Source organism: Manis javanica, chromosome 5 (assembly GCF_040802235.1).
Source record: "Manis javanica isolate MJ-LG chromosome 5, MJ_LKY, whole genome shotgun sequence".
In the NCBI taxonomy this organism is placed as follows: domain Eukaryota; kingdom Metazoa; phylum Chordata; class Mammalia; order Pholidota; family Manidae; genus Manis; species Manis javanica.
The window spans coordinates 139249162-139266287 of record NC_133160.1 but is presented as its reverse complement, the minus strand read 5'-3'; the positions used below and the strand labels follow the sequence as shown (position 1 = coordinate 139266287).

General features: G+C 42.9%; 2 protein-coding genes across 7 annotated transcripts in view; one reads left to right on the top strand and one right to left on the bottom strand.

Moving 5' to 3' along the window:
• Nucleotides 1–1270: 1270 nt before the first annotated feature.
• Nucleotides 1271–6849, top strand: SHISA3 (shisa family member 3). The gene is made up of 2 exons (XM_017647998.3): nucleotides 1271–2610; nucleotides 5299–6849. The coding sequence occupies exons 1-2, from the start codon at nucleotides 2334–2336 to the stop codon at nucleotides 5736–5738; spliced, it is 717 nt and encodes a 238-aa protein (XP_017503487.1). The 5' UTR covers nucleotides 1271–2333; the 3' UTR covers nucleotides 5739–6849.
• A 5386-nt stretch (nucleotides 6850–12235) lies between these two features.
• The window catches only part of ATP8A1 (ATPase phospholipid transporting 8A1), a 222501-nt gene continuing 217610 nt past the window's right edge, over nucleotides 12236–17126 (bottom strand). For 5 of the 6 annotated variants that reach the window (XM_037002854.2, XM_037002856.2, XM_037002853.2 and 2 more), the window contains one exon: nucleotides 12236–16935. In XM_037002854.2, the coding sequence (XP_036858749.1) occupies nucleotides 16838–16935 (98 nt within the window). In that variant the 3' untranslated portion in view covers nucleotides 12236–16837. The remainder of the gene's footprint in view (nucleotides 16936–17126) is intronic. The other variant, XR_012131751.1, reaches the window with a different exon arrangement.

The window sequence follows — 17126 nt, the reverse complement described above, 5'->3', positions numbered from 1 at the left end:
AAGGAAAAGAATCCCACTGTGGCATGGAGAAGGTAATTAATGGGAGGTAAGTGGCAACAAATCACTCCTTTAAATATTAATGCTATCAAAGAACAGCTGGATAATGAGAGAAACTCGACCCTTGGGGAACTAGCGAGCTGCTTTCTGCTGCAGAACCTGGTGCAGTTGTGATGTAATGGAATTCCTCTACATTTAACAAAAATAATATAAAGAGGTGTGGTTCTGGAAAAGTTATTAACAATAAACATGTCTTTGTAGTTTTATCATCTTATTAAGGTAACTATTTCTCACTGTTGCTGTGGTTCTAAGTGACTTTTCCTCTTCATTGCTAAGAATATTATATACAGTCCAAACAGCCCTCCTAAAAAACAACTTAAAACAAAAACCTGTAAATCTGTTAAGAATATCTTTTTTTTGGTAAATAAAAATACAGTACCTGAGAAATTGCTGCAAAACAATTTTCCACATGTATAATTCAGTCAAGCAACACTGTCCTATTGTTTGTTTGCTCATACTTAACATCTGGGCATTGTTTTGGGGCATTATTTTTACATTCTCATAACTAAACGCTAATCGCAATATTAAAAGTCAGAAATAATTCTTTACTTGGAGTGTACTTTAACTTAAATTGTGAGAAAGAAACAATATTATTAAGTTATTCATAAGATTTAAAAAAAGGTTCTCTGAACGAACCCCCTAGGACCATCGGAGAACTGCGGGCATGGTAAATAAACGCTTTTGACCGCACGCTTTAATTGCTGATGCACAGCACAGCTTATCTTCTATTTCATCCAACCTGCCAACATCTAAATCAGTGACACGGGCATTCAGCATGTTTGACAAATAGATTGAGATGCGCGGAACATATTCACACATACCAATGAACGATGAGAGGAAGTTCAGGATGCAGTAAAAATAGTCTTGAGCGCAGCCAGGTTTCACATAACACTAGTTTCACAAGGCACTTACGCCGCTAAAGGAGCAGTGCCCCCTGAAAATAGCACACAGGGGACGCATCATTTAAATAAACGTGTTTCTTTGCCCGAACAGAAGTTCAGATCTGCTCAATTATCATTAATTGTGTTCTTTTATTTCCTTTGTGGGCGTGAACGGAGAAGTCGTGCTCTCTGAGGGTTTGCGAGCTGCCCTCGGCTGGTGGATGGGACCGGCGATTCTTCCCCCTCCGGCGCGCAGGTTAGGGGGCGGGGGAGCAGTGCGAATGTTCATGCATGGACATGTGCCGTCCCTCCTAAAAGTGGAAACTTAAGGTGGGAAAAAAAACTCAGTGCAAATTTTGGCTGCCCGTAAAAATCATGTAGTCCATCCTGCACCCTTAGAACAGGTGTCGTAGGAACAAATCCGGATCTGCGCTACAAGCGACAGAAGATTCGACAGTCTCCGCGCTGGCTTTTTAAATAACATCCAGAGAAAGCAAAACCCGCGTCTCCACCGAGCGCCAAAGCGCGTGGCTACACGCAGAAAACCGGCAGGCAGCCTTCTCCCTCACTCTCCAGTTTTCTGGGCTGTGCAAGGGCTGGGGTGTGTGTGGAGGGTCCGATCCCTTAGGTGGAGAGGCGAGTCCTGGGGGAGCGCAGTGGGCGGGGGTGGCCCGGGCAAGGCGGAGGACGGCGCGCGAACCAGAAAGCTCAAACGACCTGGGGCCCGCTCCGAGCCCGCCGTGATTAGCTCCAGCGACGCGACCCGGGAGGGCGGACTCTTTCTTAACCCTCGCTGTCTCCCCCTCCCTCTTCCTTTTTAAAGGACTCTTTGCAGGCAGAGCTGTCAGGAGCCGGAGGCCGTTTGTACTTGGCCGCGGCAAGGCTGACTCCTGCTCCCCTGACAGACAGGGGCGGGGGTTGAGAGGCCGCTTGTCTCGGGACCTGCACGTGGGGATCTCAAATTCTTCCTTCGGGCTCCGCTCGGGACCCGGCGACAGCCACGAGTCGGGGCGCTGCGCGGCCCGGACGCGATGGCTCCCTTGAGGAGTGGGGAGGAAGGTGGCACAGAGTACGGCGCCCCCCTCGCGCCAGAGGCAGCATGAGTTGGGCGAAGGGCGGTAGCAGCAGCCCCAGCAGCCTCTGCCGACACCTCCTGCGGGCCCTCGTCAACTCGCCCCCGCGCACCATGCCGACCCCCGGTCTGCACAGCCCGCAGCGCAGCGCCGACCGCCACCGCGGCCCCTGCTAACCTACGCGGCAGTGCCCTCGGCCGCAGGGGCCGGCCGCCCGCGCCGCGCCCCGGGGAGGCGGAACCGCGGTGCGCCCGGAGCCCCGGCTCAGCCCTTTGCTCTCCAGCTGCATCCCCCTCTAGGCAGCCCAGGGCGCGCAGAGGCGATGGGGGCGCTGCGGGCGCTCTGCCTTCTCCTGGGCTGGCTGTGCTGGGGCCCGGCGGCCGCCCAGCAGCCCGGAGAATACTGCCACGGCTGGGTGGACGTGCAGGGCAACTACCACGAGGGCTTCCAGTGCCCGGAGGACTTCGACACGCTGGACGCCACCATCTGCTGCGGCTCCTGCGCGCTGCGCTACTGCTGCGCCGCGGCCGATGCCAGGCTGGAGCAGGGCGGCTGCACCAACGACCGCGGCGAGCTGGAGCACCCGGGCATAACTGCGCGTAAGTGCGGGCCCTCGGCGCTCGACTCCCGTCCCGCGGCGGGCCGCTGCCCAGCGTGCCGGCCGGCGTGCGCGCGGTGGGAGCGCCAGGCCTGCCTGGATCTACGCAGAGTGGACGCAGCGTGTGGGGGATCAAGGGAGGAGTGGGTGGTCGTGTTTCACGTCAGAGGCCCTGTTCTTTGCAGTCCCGATTCCCGCCACACGCGGTCTCCGCGGGCCGCCCCAAGGGAAAGTTTGCAAGGGACACGAGGACCATCGGGTGACCCTGGGGAAGACAGCTGGAGCTTCCGGGCGCTCGCGAGGCGTGGAGAAGGGCCGTGCGGGGAGTGCCAGGCTGGACTTCGCCTTTCAGGGGCTTTGAGGGCGCCCCATTGCGCGCCCTGGGCACTCCCCGACCTCCGGAAGTGCAGAAGGCGCCGGAACGCAACTCTTGCGGAGCGCTGATCTGTAGCCCCACGGGGCTACGGAGCTTCAGCCGCTCCTACCTCGCCGCCCCCTCCCCTCCGCTTTTAGAGGTCCTTTGGTAGCTTTTCTAAGCTGCTGCGCCATTCTCCCGACTTCCTTTCATTTCTCTGCATCAAATTACCCTCTGTGGCCCACCCCCTATTGTCACACGCCTTTCAGAAATGCCCAGGTCGTCGAGGTGGAGATTAAGAAACCAGTGTCGCCGGGGCATCCCTGCCCCTTATTTTCACGTCGGAAAACGTGGGTCAAATTTCCGCTCCAGAGTGGAATAAATCACAACCCCAGCAGAGGAACTTTAAACCTTAAATAAATAAATAAATAAATAAATAAATAAATAAATAAATAAATAAATAAATAAAAGAGAAAAAGCTTTCCACCTGAATAGGAACAGGAGGGAAACTTCAGAGCTCCAGGCGATGGTTTTATGGCAGGGAAACCGAGAGTGGGCAGAGCTCAGCGCGGGTGACAGCCCAGAACTCCAGAGCGGAGGTCAGAGGCGGGCCAGAGAAGGTCTGGGGGGAAGGCAAGGAAATGCTGAGAGAGAATTGATGGTGCTGAGGCCTCCCCCAACCCCCAGCCGGCCAAGAGCTTGAAATCCCAGAGGAAAGGGGAGCCTGCCCTGCTCTTTCTTCAAACTCCATTAGACACTCAAGGAATTTAACTTTGGGGGTCAAAATTCCCAATCTGGAGAAAAGATGCTCTGTGGAAAGTAGGAACTCTAGGCCGTCCTGGCCTGTTAGAAAAGTGCAGACTCATCTCAGTATCTTTGCTCTGCTCGCCTTGGGGGACCCCGTGTTCTGTGCAGCGTAAATTAAGTGCCCCGTCGGCCTGACTCTGGCGGAGGAGGCTCCTCTCTGGCTTCCTTGCTCTGCTCAGTGGCCAGAGGACAGCAGGAGAGGGGGCTGCCTCCACCCTCACTGAGTCAAACTCTCCTGGACCCACTTGTGCCTCTGTCACTTGCCATCTGTGTCACCTTGGGCAAGTTCCTTAATTGTTCTAGGCGTCTTCTCAACTCCAGAATGGGCATATTGTCCTCAGGATTTAGGTGGTGGATTAAATGTGCATGTGTAAGCACGGCGCAGGGTTAAGTGGTTAGTCATTTGTGCTGGGTAAGTGTTAGTCCCTTCTGCCGGACCTTCCACACTGTGCTGCTCAACATGGCAGAATGGGTGGCTCGAAAGGCCCACAAATCTTGGGGGTTGATAGTTACCTGTCGTTCACTGACTGTGTGTTTTTGGGAAAGTAAAAAAACTATCTAATACATCTGGAAAGTAGAGCTTATCATGCCCACGTCACAGGTTCTCCAGGAGACTTGAATCAGATAGTAAATAAGAAAGAGCCACATACACAGGAGGGCCTATGTCAAGGCAGGTTTTCTTCCTTCTGCTTCTCAGCTGGCGTTTGCATCCAGAGCTATCACACACCTGGAGCCCTGCCCGAGGGAGTGCCTCTGGGGTGGGAAGTTTTCTGTCTTCCTTGTAGAGAGAAGGAAACTTGGGTTTGCTCTGCCTCAGGGATGCTTTCACAAAGAGTCTGTGCCACAGACGCCAAGAGATACATCATAATATATCTAAGGCTGAGCCGGAGCTTCCCTGAGTTTGGGTGGGTGGGGGGGGAATTTAGAGGCAGAGGTGGGGCATCTGGAACAGGCAGCCAGCCAGGAGTGTTTGTGCAAAGAAGCATCCAGAGATGACAATTTGTGATGCAGTAGAAGACCTGGGTAGTTGGGGCCCCCGTGGGTTTCTTTACACTGTTCTTTCTGAAGTCTTGTAAGTGGGAGTCTCATTTAACAGGCCTCGTTCTCTTTGCTTAGATTGAAGATTCTTGGTCTCTGGGATGAATTTTCAGCCTTGGAGGTCAAAGCCTCAAGTGCCCTACCGTGATAAAACTACCAAAACCTGGATTTAAACCCACAGTTATAGTATCCCCAGACCCACCCTTCCCCTCCCTCCAGTGCGTAAACAGGATAGATTCTGTTCTTTCTGACTTCCAGATGTACAGTATGATGGCTAATTGCTAACAGAGGCTATAGTATCAGTTTGCTTCCTCCCGGCTAGGAGCAACAATATTCCAGCCTCACGGTTTGCACTTTAGAGCTGAGCAAAGTAAGTAAGCTCTGAGAACCTGGGCCCACACCAATGGTAATACTGAGCTGCCCTCTACCCACCCCTGAGCTTGGGATACATTTATCCGAACTTCTACGCATTCTGTTTTTGCCTTTTAGAGCCTGTCTATGTTCCCTTCCTGATTGTGGGCTCCATCTTCATCGCTTTCATTATCCTGGGCTCCTTAGTGGCGATTTACTGCTGCACCTGTTTGAGACCCAAGGAGCCCTCCCAGCAGCCAATCCGCTTCTCGCTCCGCAGCTATCAGACAGAGACCCTGCCCATGATCTTGACCTCCACGAGCCTCAGGGCACCTTCCAGGCAGTCCAGCACGGCCACCAGCTCCAGCTCTGCAGGGGGCTCCATCCGCAGGTTCTCCTTCGCCAGGGCGGAGCCAGGCTGCCTGGTGCCCTCACCACCCCCGCCTTACACCACAGGCCACCCAATCCACCTGACCCAGCCATCCGGTTTCCTGGTGTCCCCCCAGTACTTCACTTACCCACTCCAGCAGGAGCCGCCGCTGCCTGGGAAGAGCTGTCCAGACTTCAGTTCCAGTTGACAGGCCTCGGCCTGAAATCCAGCGTGTAGTACAAGGGCAGACAGGTGGAGCTCTGCTGCCAGTGCTACAAGTATTTCTGAGGAAATTTCCCTGGAACCCGGCAACGTCACGGAGGAAAGTGCAGGGGAAATGCCACGCCTTCTCATCTGAAGGTTCCCGGCTCCAAACACAGAATGGCTGTTAGATAATCGGTTACTGGCTTTGAAAACATGGTGACCACTGCATTTCAATTTATGCTACTTCTATTCAAAATATGCAGCAGCTTGACTTTAAAGTTGCAAATTGGCTGAAGATGTTTTATTGGACAGCTGGGCTCTATTTGTAGAAAAGGTCTACACATTCTCTTTTTCATTGTAAGTTGTAGTGAGTTATAGTACAAATATAAACACAAATAAGCAAGAAAAATACCTGATTGCAATTAATGAAGGTTCACTTAAAACAATTAACTACTAAGTAAACTGAGGGGACAGTGAACAACCTATTTATGATTTTGGGGGGCAATCTAATCATGGATAATATTGGCATCATGAGAACAGTTGTTTTAAAATTAATAACTAAATTTTGTTTAACATATAAGAGCTTTTTTAGGGTACAAGATTTCAGTAACGACATGAGGAGTTTAAAGTTTTAAATATTTACTCAGATATTCATTGTAACACAAATCCTATATAAAAGAATTCCCCCCCACCTGAGGGAATATTTATTCCAGGCTTTTTGTTCAGCAACATTTAGTATGTAAATGAAGGTTGGACAGTGGTTCTTAAAACATTTATTTGTAAAATGAGTTATGTATAAATGTAAAGATTTGTAATTTAATGTATTTACCACAGCAATGGTACTAATTATTAGTAGTCACACTGTAATTTTTTATGTTAATAATAACTGTGGAGTTCAAAGTCCAGCTATTGTTTATAATCATTTAATATTACATGTCTTAAGTGCCATTGAATTCCATGTCTGATGACTACATATTTGGGCATATATCCTGTTGGGTTAGAATACATAAAATACATTGTTTTTGTGGAATCTATTTGAAGATTTGGATCAAAGTGCTTTGCTTTATCTCCTTAGCAATATTTGTTATTGAATAAAAGGAAATGTCTTTACTTCACACTTCATGTTTTAAAATGATAAAAGGCAGATTCTGCACTGGTATTGAATTGCATTAAAAAGTTAATTTCTACATTGGGGCTCATGAAAGCAGCAAAGGGAAGTGAATTTGTATAGTGGTGTCAGCCTGTGGCTACATGCAGCCCTCAGGAATGTGTTATTTGGTTTGTATAGATTTAAAAATTGGGACATTTCTCGTAAGAATCTGAATTTTTGGCTTCTTGTGACACTAGGAAGATGTGGTACTGAGGGTCCTGTACTACCTGGAGTCAGGCTGGCTCTTTCCAGATACCTGCCATTCGCCAGCCTCCCACCTGGTCTGTTCCTCCTGGCGCATCTCTTAGTTTTGTTACCTACCTGACCCCCACAGGTGTTGTTCAGGAACCCAGGTCTATATAAATACACATTATTACATGTCATGCACAAGAGCACTTTTCTAATGTGCTACATAAAGGTAGAATGCTGCCCCAAGAGAGTTTGGTCTTGTCTGTTTTCTAGTTGAGAAAACAAGTTTGAAGATACTGTGTGTTTGCCTGGTCTAATGGCAGGGGAACTCTCACTTCCAGTCTCCTGCTTTGTCCTGAAACTGAACGTGGCCTGACTTCCAGGTACCCCAAACTAGCCCAAATGCTTAAGGGATGAAAGAAAGGAAGGGAGGGAGGGAGGACTGGGAAAAGCCTGAACATGAAAGGATAAACATTTGTGAGCATTCTCTGGACCACACTCCTATATCACTAGACTGGTTTTACTCATGTTTGTTACATACTCTTTTGATATTTTAAAGGTAATCTTTAATAGGCTCTTATGAGCCCAAAACTATTCTAAATATTTACATGCACTGACTCACTTTATCCTTCAAACAACAGCAACAGGGAAACAGTATAATTGCTATTTTACAGATTTGGAAACTGAGGCACAGAGGAGTAAAGTGGCTTGCCCAAGGTCCCATAGCTAATCAGTAGGGGAGCCGGATGTAAAACCAGATCCAACTCAGGGAGCACCGCCCTGTTTGGGAGCTTTGATGGCCCTGTGTCCTAAATCCACTGGACAGTAAAGCATGAGGCCCAGTTCCTCTCTCTCAGGCAGTGATTGTCAACTTTGTTTGACAATCAAATATTTGGTGCCCTCCCTTTAATTTCTAAAAATGGAATTCACAGGTAATATGATTCAATACACATATAATTAAAAAATAAAATCAGTACAATGTCCTAGTGGTAAACAGAAGGGAGAAAGAAATGGGGGGTAATTTATTCCAAAATGCAACAGCTTCAGCAGACTTAACAATGGACTCAGAGGCCAACCTCTTACGCAGAACCAGCAAGATGTGGCAGCTCCAAATCCACACCAATGTGGGTTTGCTAGACGGGCAACTCATGCACCACAGCTGCCCTGCTGCTGCTAATGTACCTTTTCTAAACAAAGTTAGAACTTATGCACAGTAGTTGTACATCTGGGGAAGTCAATGTATATTAAGGCAGTGCAAAAAATATTTTATAGCTTAAAAAGGGATTAGGTTTTTGCGCCAAAAGGAATGGTGGGGCATTCCAAAGTCAGGCCAGTTGACATCAAGTCTATCGGGTATCGGGGTGTCTGTCCCACGCATCGCAGGACACCTGTTAAAACCAAGTCCCACGCAACAAACACCCATAGCATGTCTGCCTCGGGCAGATGCCAGAGATGTCCCCTCACAATTCCACAACATCCTCTAGTGGGCAGAACTCTCCCCACTGGAAACCATCTTTTTTGTCAGGTTTCTCTAGTAGCTGCCATCCCTTTGGGGAGCAGTTTATATCCATTAGGCAGCATAACCCTAAGGAATTCAGAAAACTCACATCTGTAAACTTCCCTTCCTTAGCAGGATGTTCCAATCAAGCCAATCGGCTATAAATTGTTTAATATAAGGGAGACATAGTGTACTTCACTGTAAAGTGACATTCTGTGACACTGAACCAAATAATATCCCCATGTACTTATTGACCTATAGGACATGTTTTAGAACTTCTCTCTGGAAGCTAGGTAGCTACTACTATTGTGGTTTACAGCCCCAGGGTAATTAGGCCATCCTGTGGCAGGTATCCAGATATGGCCATTCAGCAGGCATTTGCTGGACACCACCCACGGTCAGGCACTGTGCGGGGGGCTGGGAGCACCAAGACGGACAACTGTGGTTGTGGTTCAAGGAGCCACTATCTCTGGGGACTCAGGCATGACAGAAAATACTTGTGATGTCTTAGGTGTTTCATAAAAGCAGCATGTTATCCTTCCTGCTTTTCAGGAGCTCAGTCACATAGGGAGAGATGAACCCATAAATCAACACTCAGATTCATTATGGTAACTGCAATGCTAGGGTAGGCACAGAGTACCCTGGCAGCAAGAACAAAGGGCACCTTACTCACCCAGGAGGGTGACATTGGGCCTGGGCTTTGAGAAATGAATGGGTCTGAGTGAAGAGATGGGTGCAGGGTGGGAGAGAGGAGTGCTGGATTGAGGGCAAGAGTGTATTATGACAAGTAAAGAACTCATACACAGGCAGGGAAGCACCCATCAGTGTGAAAGAACAGGGAACATTCTGGAAACTAGACAAAGAATTGAGAGGAAGAGTGAGACTGGAATGATAAGCAGGATCAGATCAGATCAGAGAGCTTAAACAACATGGTGGTTGGATATATGCCGAATGCAAAGGGGAGCCTTGAAGGATTTTTTAAGGGAGAGTGACCTTATCACATCCTCATTTTAGAAAGATTGGACAGCAAGGGTCAAATCAAATCCCTTGATACTTCCAAGCAGATGCTCACCACAACCTGCTATAACACCAAAATACAGCAGAAACTTGTGATTAATGCTTCAACACTTTCACAAAGAATTTTGAGTCCTAACATCTTTAAACTACAATTATTTTGAAGAACAGAAGTTCTACATTTTGAAACTTACTTATGCACATAACAGGTAATATTTTTATTAAAGACCATGTGTGTCCCAAGTATTTTATATTGTAGCATTTAATCTTCAAAACCCTGAAGTAGGGACCATTATCACACCAGTTTTGCAGATAAAGAAATCAAAGTAGAAAGGTTAAACATGGTGCCCAAGACAAGATGTTGTAACAGCAGAGCCAAAATTTGAACCCAGGTGATCTGCTTTGAAAAAACTCTACATTCTTTATGACACATACCTAGAAGGCCTTATTTTCTCAGGAAAAAATATCCAACCTACTTTTTATAAAATCTATTGGGGCAAAGGGATTGTATAATATTGTATATATCCTGTAGATAAGGATAATATGAAGCAAGAATAGAAATACAACATTTCTCCCTTTACACACAAGAAAGTTGAAAGAACAGGTGATTACTCATGGATTTTTAGAGTTGCAGTGTCTGGGTTAGTTTTCTGGCTCTGTCACTAATAAGCTGAGTAGCTTTGGGCCACGTAACTTCACTGTGTCTCAGTTTTCTCATGTGTAAAATGGAAATTATCAATGGTGCCTTATTGCTTAGGGTTGTCTTGAGAAATAGACTGTTAGAGTCACTGTCTCAAATCACATTCTAGTAGGGAGGGAGCTGTGTAGTAAATTAATGATGAAATACCCTAGAATAAAAACGAAAGGCTAAGTATTGTGGGAGGGCAGATATACCTGTTGATTGGAATGCAAGGAACAGAGAAAACGGCCTGGCAGTTTGATGGAGTTAGTGCATGAAAACACAGCTTCTTCCTCTGATATCTGGCCAAGTTTCCACTATTGCCTGGGGTAGAGCACACCCTCACTCCGTTAGGTATTGATGGCCTGTAAATTTATCATCTGCTTTAGAAAAACATATTTAATATTTATTTAATTGGAATATAGCTGATATAAATTTGCTTTAAAATAACCATTAATTCTAAAGCCAATGGACTATGCTTTTAATAGTCCAAATGGATAAATTGTTCTCTTTATCCTTACTGGTGTTATTAGTAGTTGCTTTCTATGGTGGAGAATTTGCCAGATTGACTTCAATCTCTAGGAGATTTTCTTTCTAAAATGAGATAACCAAAATGTTTCCTGACAGTATCTACAATCACGATTAGGAATTAGATGCATTGGGTTAGATCGGTGTACCTTTGCATAACCTAAAACATTTATTTAGTATGTTCGGGAAAAACAAGAATTTATAGGCATATTAAACTATTAAGAGAACTATTAAATATTTTTATATGTAGATGGCTATTTTGAAATTTCAGTTAAACATTTGTTATTAATGAAATTAATAGAGAATTCTTATTTGAATTACTAGTTACATAGTCTGTACTTGAAAGAAAAACTGGATGGTAAACATATTTGTTATTTCTCAGCAACAATTTTTATTAGCCTCCTAGTGAAATGATCCTGGTTTAGGAAGATCTTTCTTCATTAAAATGAGTGGCTTTGTGTTACCGAAATGGAAGCTTTAGATTGGAGATGCCATAGCATGCAAAAATGAACTTTAAATGGGGATGACATATTGAATTTATTGGAATGTATTTGAAGTTTGCTGTTTCCTTTAGTATTTAGGTAGTATTAGTAGAGAACTTAAAGTACACGGTCAGTATAAACACAGTGCTTATTTTAAGGGGAATGGAGTTGAATGTGAAAATCATTTGCTATAATTCACAAGTAACATTTCTGTACATTGTTTTGCTGTGATTTTGCTTGGGGGAACCACACCTTCCTTTGTTGTCCCTGGGAAGACTGAGAAGGACCTGGGGCCCTCAGACAGCTAAGTATTCGCTGCCTCACTCTAAAACCAGACAGAGGCTTCTCACACTGCCTCACGAGTGCTTCTCTGTGCACTAATCCTACTGTAGCAGTTCACCGAATTGCAGCTTCAGATTTCCTCTTACCAATGATGCTTATTTCTGATAAAGCTATTGTCCTCACTTCCAGTGTTTCCTGTGCTTTTGTTTCACATGGCAATTTTAATAATTTATGGACACTTTTTTCAAATGTTACTAGCTAAATTGGCCACTTTCTCATGAACTTAAAAAAGTTTGGTGGGTTTAGAAAACTTAAGAAATTCATCCTATGTGAAAGGATGGAGTCATGCTGTTGACTTGCAGGCCGATTTAAATGTGCAAGGGTACAATCTGGGGGGCTTTTCTGACCAAAGAATCAAAATACAATAATTTTATTACAATTTTTTTGATACTTAATTTTCAAAACTACCCCTTTTACCAAACTATAGAGTTAATATATTCCATTTCATGTTTCATTTAGCTGGATTAAAATGAAGGGATATTTTGTATATCACTGGGATTGTAAACAAAATCTGTTAAAATGCTCTTAAATGGATATACCTTCTCAGACTATAGTTATCTGGATGTGAAGGTTTTATAAAGATTAGAATTTCCAAGACTAGCAATTCAAACTCCAACAATTTTCTTTATGTAATGGTACAGTTTATTTCAATATTAGTAACAGAGGACAGACTGTTTAAAGTTTGCCATTTAAAACATGCACATTCACAAAAGGCCAGTGACAAGGAACACTGCATAGAACTGAATATTACTCAACTTTAATAACTATTTACAGAACACAGTGCATTGAACATCAAGATAAACAAACCTGAGAGAACTACTATAATCACAGATTCAAAACTCTCCACTCATGCAGCTTCACAATTTCTACAGCAGTTTCAGCAGGAACGGTTCTTCACGGAGCTGAAAATACTATTTTATCTTGAATGCAAACTTCATTTTTCCATAGTAGCTGCCTTCTAAGGGCTGCCTTTTTTTAAACCCAATAAACCTGAAAAGGCGAAAATGAAGCTTGAAGTAGTTAAGCAAACAACCAACAGTGTAAACTGCATTAATGGCTTCTATTCTAAAACCACAAAATGTAAAAATATATATATATATTTTAATATTCTGCTCACGTTTTTGCAAGAGCAGATTTACTTATGGAAAGTTGCTGCTAATTCAAAGTAAGCAAGTATGAAATCTAGGTTTTTTCCTACTTAAGGGAGAGTTATTTGCTGAGAAATTTTGTGAGCTTTATTAAGAAAAGTTCTTAGAGGCCAGCTAAACAAGAGTTTCAATTAAATTTGTTCACATTTGTTTGTAAAATAGTTTACTTACAAAAAACAAAGTTGTAAGAGGACCAATTAATTTGTCTACTGAATATTAAGTTCCAGGTAGGCCATGATAGAATTTTATAAGGCAGAAACAAACATCAAGATTTACAGCAATTGCCATGCATTGGCCTCGACCACTTTAAATATTAATTCATGCAAACCATAAACCTATCAAAAACACAGCTGCTCTCATACAGAAAGTAAATCAACACAAAAATGGAAAACATTTATTTCCTTTCCTTCAAGATTTAACTTACATTCCACTTTAATAGCTGTTGAAGGTTAATTAAAATGCAGCAAAGTATAACTAAGTTTCACAAGTGACTTCAGCTATTTTATGTGAGAAAAAAGTCACAACGTGGTCTCTTAAAGAGGCATTGTAGAAATGTTCATCATTAGGCACTGAACTGCATCGTGTTACATTAAGTAACTTACAAAAGAATTTCATAGTCCTGGTCCATATGATATAAATGGGGTGGGCATTTTCTTGATAAATTTTGTAGACAATTATTTATAAGATTATAGATTTATTTGGTGAAATGAGTTTTAAAATTAGGAACTGTTAAAGAGAAACTGCATGAAAATAAACACTGATTATTATTTAGCCTGGTAATACTTACAACCTCTTATAAATAATTTAAAAACTACAAATATACAATCTATTGCTTTCAGACTAGCATTCATTTCCTGAAAGAACATTTTAAATGACAGGTTATAAGAGATGTACAGTACACACAATGCAGAACAAATTATGTGACTTTCATATTTGATATTTAGAATGCTGAATTGCAAAGTTAAAATATAAATTTTAATGACCAGAATAAATGTTGATTTCTTGAATTTATTTTCTCCCCTGGAAATTAAAAGGAATCACTGATTCCATTCAATGACCACACAATTCATGAAGTGGCTAATATGACTGAGTAACATACATGATGACCTGGCTTGATTAGAAAAAGTTTTCTATTAACTTTGCAACATTGCTGAAGCAGGCTCACATGAGATACAGGGTCAGGAGTGGGAGGGTGGGCAGCACATATATGATTTAAGATTTACTACATTCCTGAGAAACACCATCTCCTGCTAATAATTGTTACCATATAGTATCTTTCTGAGTGTGAGACACCAATATATTTTTACATGTATATATAATACACTTAGAAAGCCCATGCTCAATATCACTGTCTACTATTCAACATTAAAGAAGCAACTCTCAGCTTTTCAATGCTAAACAAATGAGGATTTTTCTGCTGTGTTAAGTAGTATTTTCTGAATTGTAAACATTGTAAAGCAACAGTATTAGCATTTGCCAGAGCCCCTATGAGGGATTTTTAAGTCGAAGAGTACCTGTCCTTTATTTCAGAAAATACTCAATAAAAACCACTTCAACTGTTTACTGTAATCCTGGTAAAATTGTGTAACTTTTTCTGTCCTTAGGAAGGTTAAAAAATCAGAGGGTTTTCTTTAACACTATTACATCATGCAATTGCAATGTTATATTTTAAGTTTTACCAAGAAGTCACTCTCTGCTGCCCAACCTGCACTCCCACCCAAGAATCAAAGAAATTGACTTCATATTGATAATTTAAAAAAGGACCATAGGACTAAAAGGCATAGTCATAGTTCAGTTCATGATCTCATACATTAACTTACTAACCACAAGCATTCTACTATATTGAAGAGCTCCACAGAAACAATCTATGTTTCAAGATAAAAATACAACTTTGTTTTCATTAAGTCAGAAAATTCAGCTCGATTATATTATCCATCACAATTTGATATTAAAATTTTGGAGAAGCATGCCATTAATCTAATAAAGGCAAAAGGGAAAGCAGCTCTTCTCTATATAAATGCTGCACAGCGCTCCTCTATAGGGATGTCCTTCATTCTTGCTTTATGACTTTTGTGGTTTGACCTCAACAATCAGTACTGGGAGGCCAGGAAAAGCTGCTCTGAATATCCATTTGCTAGACAGTTCAAGTCTGTGACTTCAGAATGTTGAAGATTATCTTAGATTCTCACCTGTGGTCTTCCTGGATGTTTATACTGAACCCCAAATGGGAAGGGTCTGTCAACTCCTTGCCCCCTTTAGAATTATGTATGTGTTATAACCTCTCTTATTTGTAGAAAATGTGGGAGGCATACTTGTAACTAAATACCTAAAAATGCAGAGTAGGAAATGATACATAACCTAATTTTAAATCTAAATGAGAAAAAGGGTGAGAAGAATGTGAAATTATTAAATTCAAGAAGTGACTTGGAAAATCATCTCTCTTTCCAATTCTAGCTGACTTCGTTTTAAGAGAGGAAGCTCTATCTACTTTGCTGGTAAGTCCACTTAAAGGCAAACAGGCTTTGAATAAAAGGCAAAAAACTTTGCTCCGAACTCTGACGTAGATCAAAAGTAGAATTACTTTTTAGTTTTTTTTAAATGAAAGCATTATATTAAAAACAGTGTAGAAAACTGGTTGTGGATTTTAAACAGACCCTTCACCATTTATTTTTGGTAGCAAAAATAGGCATTTTCAGGAAATGTCTTGGAAATGCTGAAAATAATTGAACTGAGCATACATCTTAAAACATATTAACAAAATGTACTCACGATGAAAAGTGTTATCTGACTGTGATTAACAAAATGTACTCACGATGAAAAAGTGTTATCTGTGAAGTTATAGGCTTGAGTAAAGTAGGTATTTCTAAGGGGGGAAAATATACTACTTATTTGTCCCAATTAGCAGTCTGTGACCAATTTTGGGAGCTGCTTGACAAGTGAGCTGTGAAGTAATTCTCAGTCTTAAGTAGAGGGGCAGTCACCATAACACGGGGTGTGCCGTGTAAGCAGCAGGCATCTCTAGTGGGAACTAACAGGGAGAACAAAACACAGGACAGAAGCCAAGCCTACGTATAGTACAAAAGCCCATGCATTTATCCGACACGGTTGTCTAAACGTCTCGACAGAAGCATTGGAGATCTCACATAAATACATAAGCATATTTTTCTTAAGAGAGAGAACTTTAAGACAAAATGACATCACTCAATCTACAGAAGCCAGATTTTTAGAAAAAACCTAAATGATGAAACTTCATCATAATGTCTCATGACTGAGACATAAATACAGCCTTAAAAATCAGCATAATGACAGAGCCACATTGCCAAGTGTGCCCTCTAACAAATAAACAAGACAAACAAGAAGGAAGCATTTGTAAGGCCAAAGGTGCAACATCACAGATTTTAGTAGCAAATGCCTTGAAATACTTTTTTGCACATCACTCTTACATTTGAAAAGTTGGGCATGCAGATCTTGAACAGCAGAACTGGAGGTGAACTCTCTCTTACATTTCTGGGCAAATGGCTACAGAATATTCTCAGAATTATGTTCACTGAACTTCTTTGGCAAACATTTATCGAGACAATTTTTGACACAAATACCTATTAATGTCTTGTTTAGGAAGTTTGCTCAGTAAGGTGAGTCAGTTTTAGAGAAGAGTGCTGGTTTTTTTCAGCGTATTCTGAAATCTGAGTCTGCTATTAAGAGTTCCTTTATTACCATTTTAGAGCTTTTAACGGCTGGTTGCCTTCTGGTATATCCAACAAATGGACAGTTTTAGCCCCAAAGTAAAGGCATAAGAATACTGACCTGTTCTCAGTTTAAGAAAGCACTCTGGCAAGATACATGGTCATTTCCCATTTACGTTTGCAAAGACTTAGCAAATACTTTAAAAAGTCTGAAAGACATGGTGTTACAGTATAGTTGCACAGTGCTTATGTCTATAACATACATGAATCTGAATGTCAATCGACGATGTGAGCTCAGATCCACCTCTCTCCTCCTTGGGCCAGCCTGGACCTGGCCAGCAGATTCTGGTGAAGACCTGGGAGCTCTCTGTGGAGACGCAACCCACCGCATCACCACTCATCGGGTCTCTGCTTCGTGGTGTCATACGCTCTGATCACTTCAGACTGTGAGACGATCCCATTCTCATCTTGTGAGAAAGCATACCCATCTGGAAGTTAAAGGTAAAACAGAAATGGTCATCATGCAGTCACAGGAAGTCTCTGTCATTCTGAGTTTTGAGCACTCATTTTCTAACTTGGGGAACAGATACACCCCTCCCACCTTCAACAGCATGAAGACATGAATTTTTCATATCTGGAAAAGATGCAGACTCAACTGTAAAGTGAAGAGTGGGAAGAC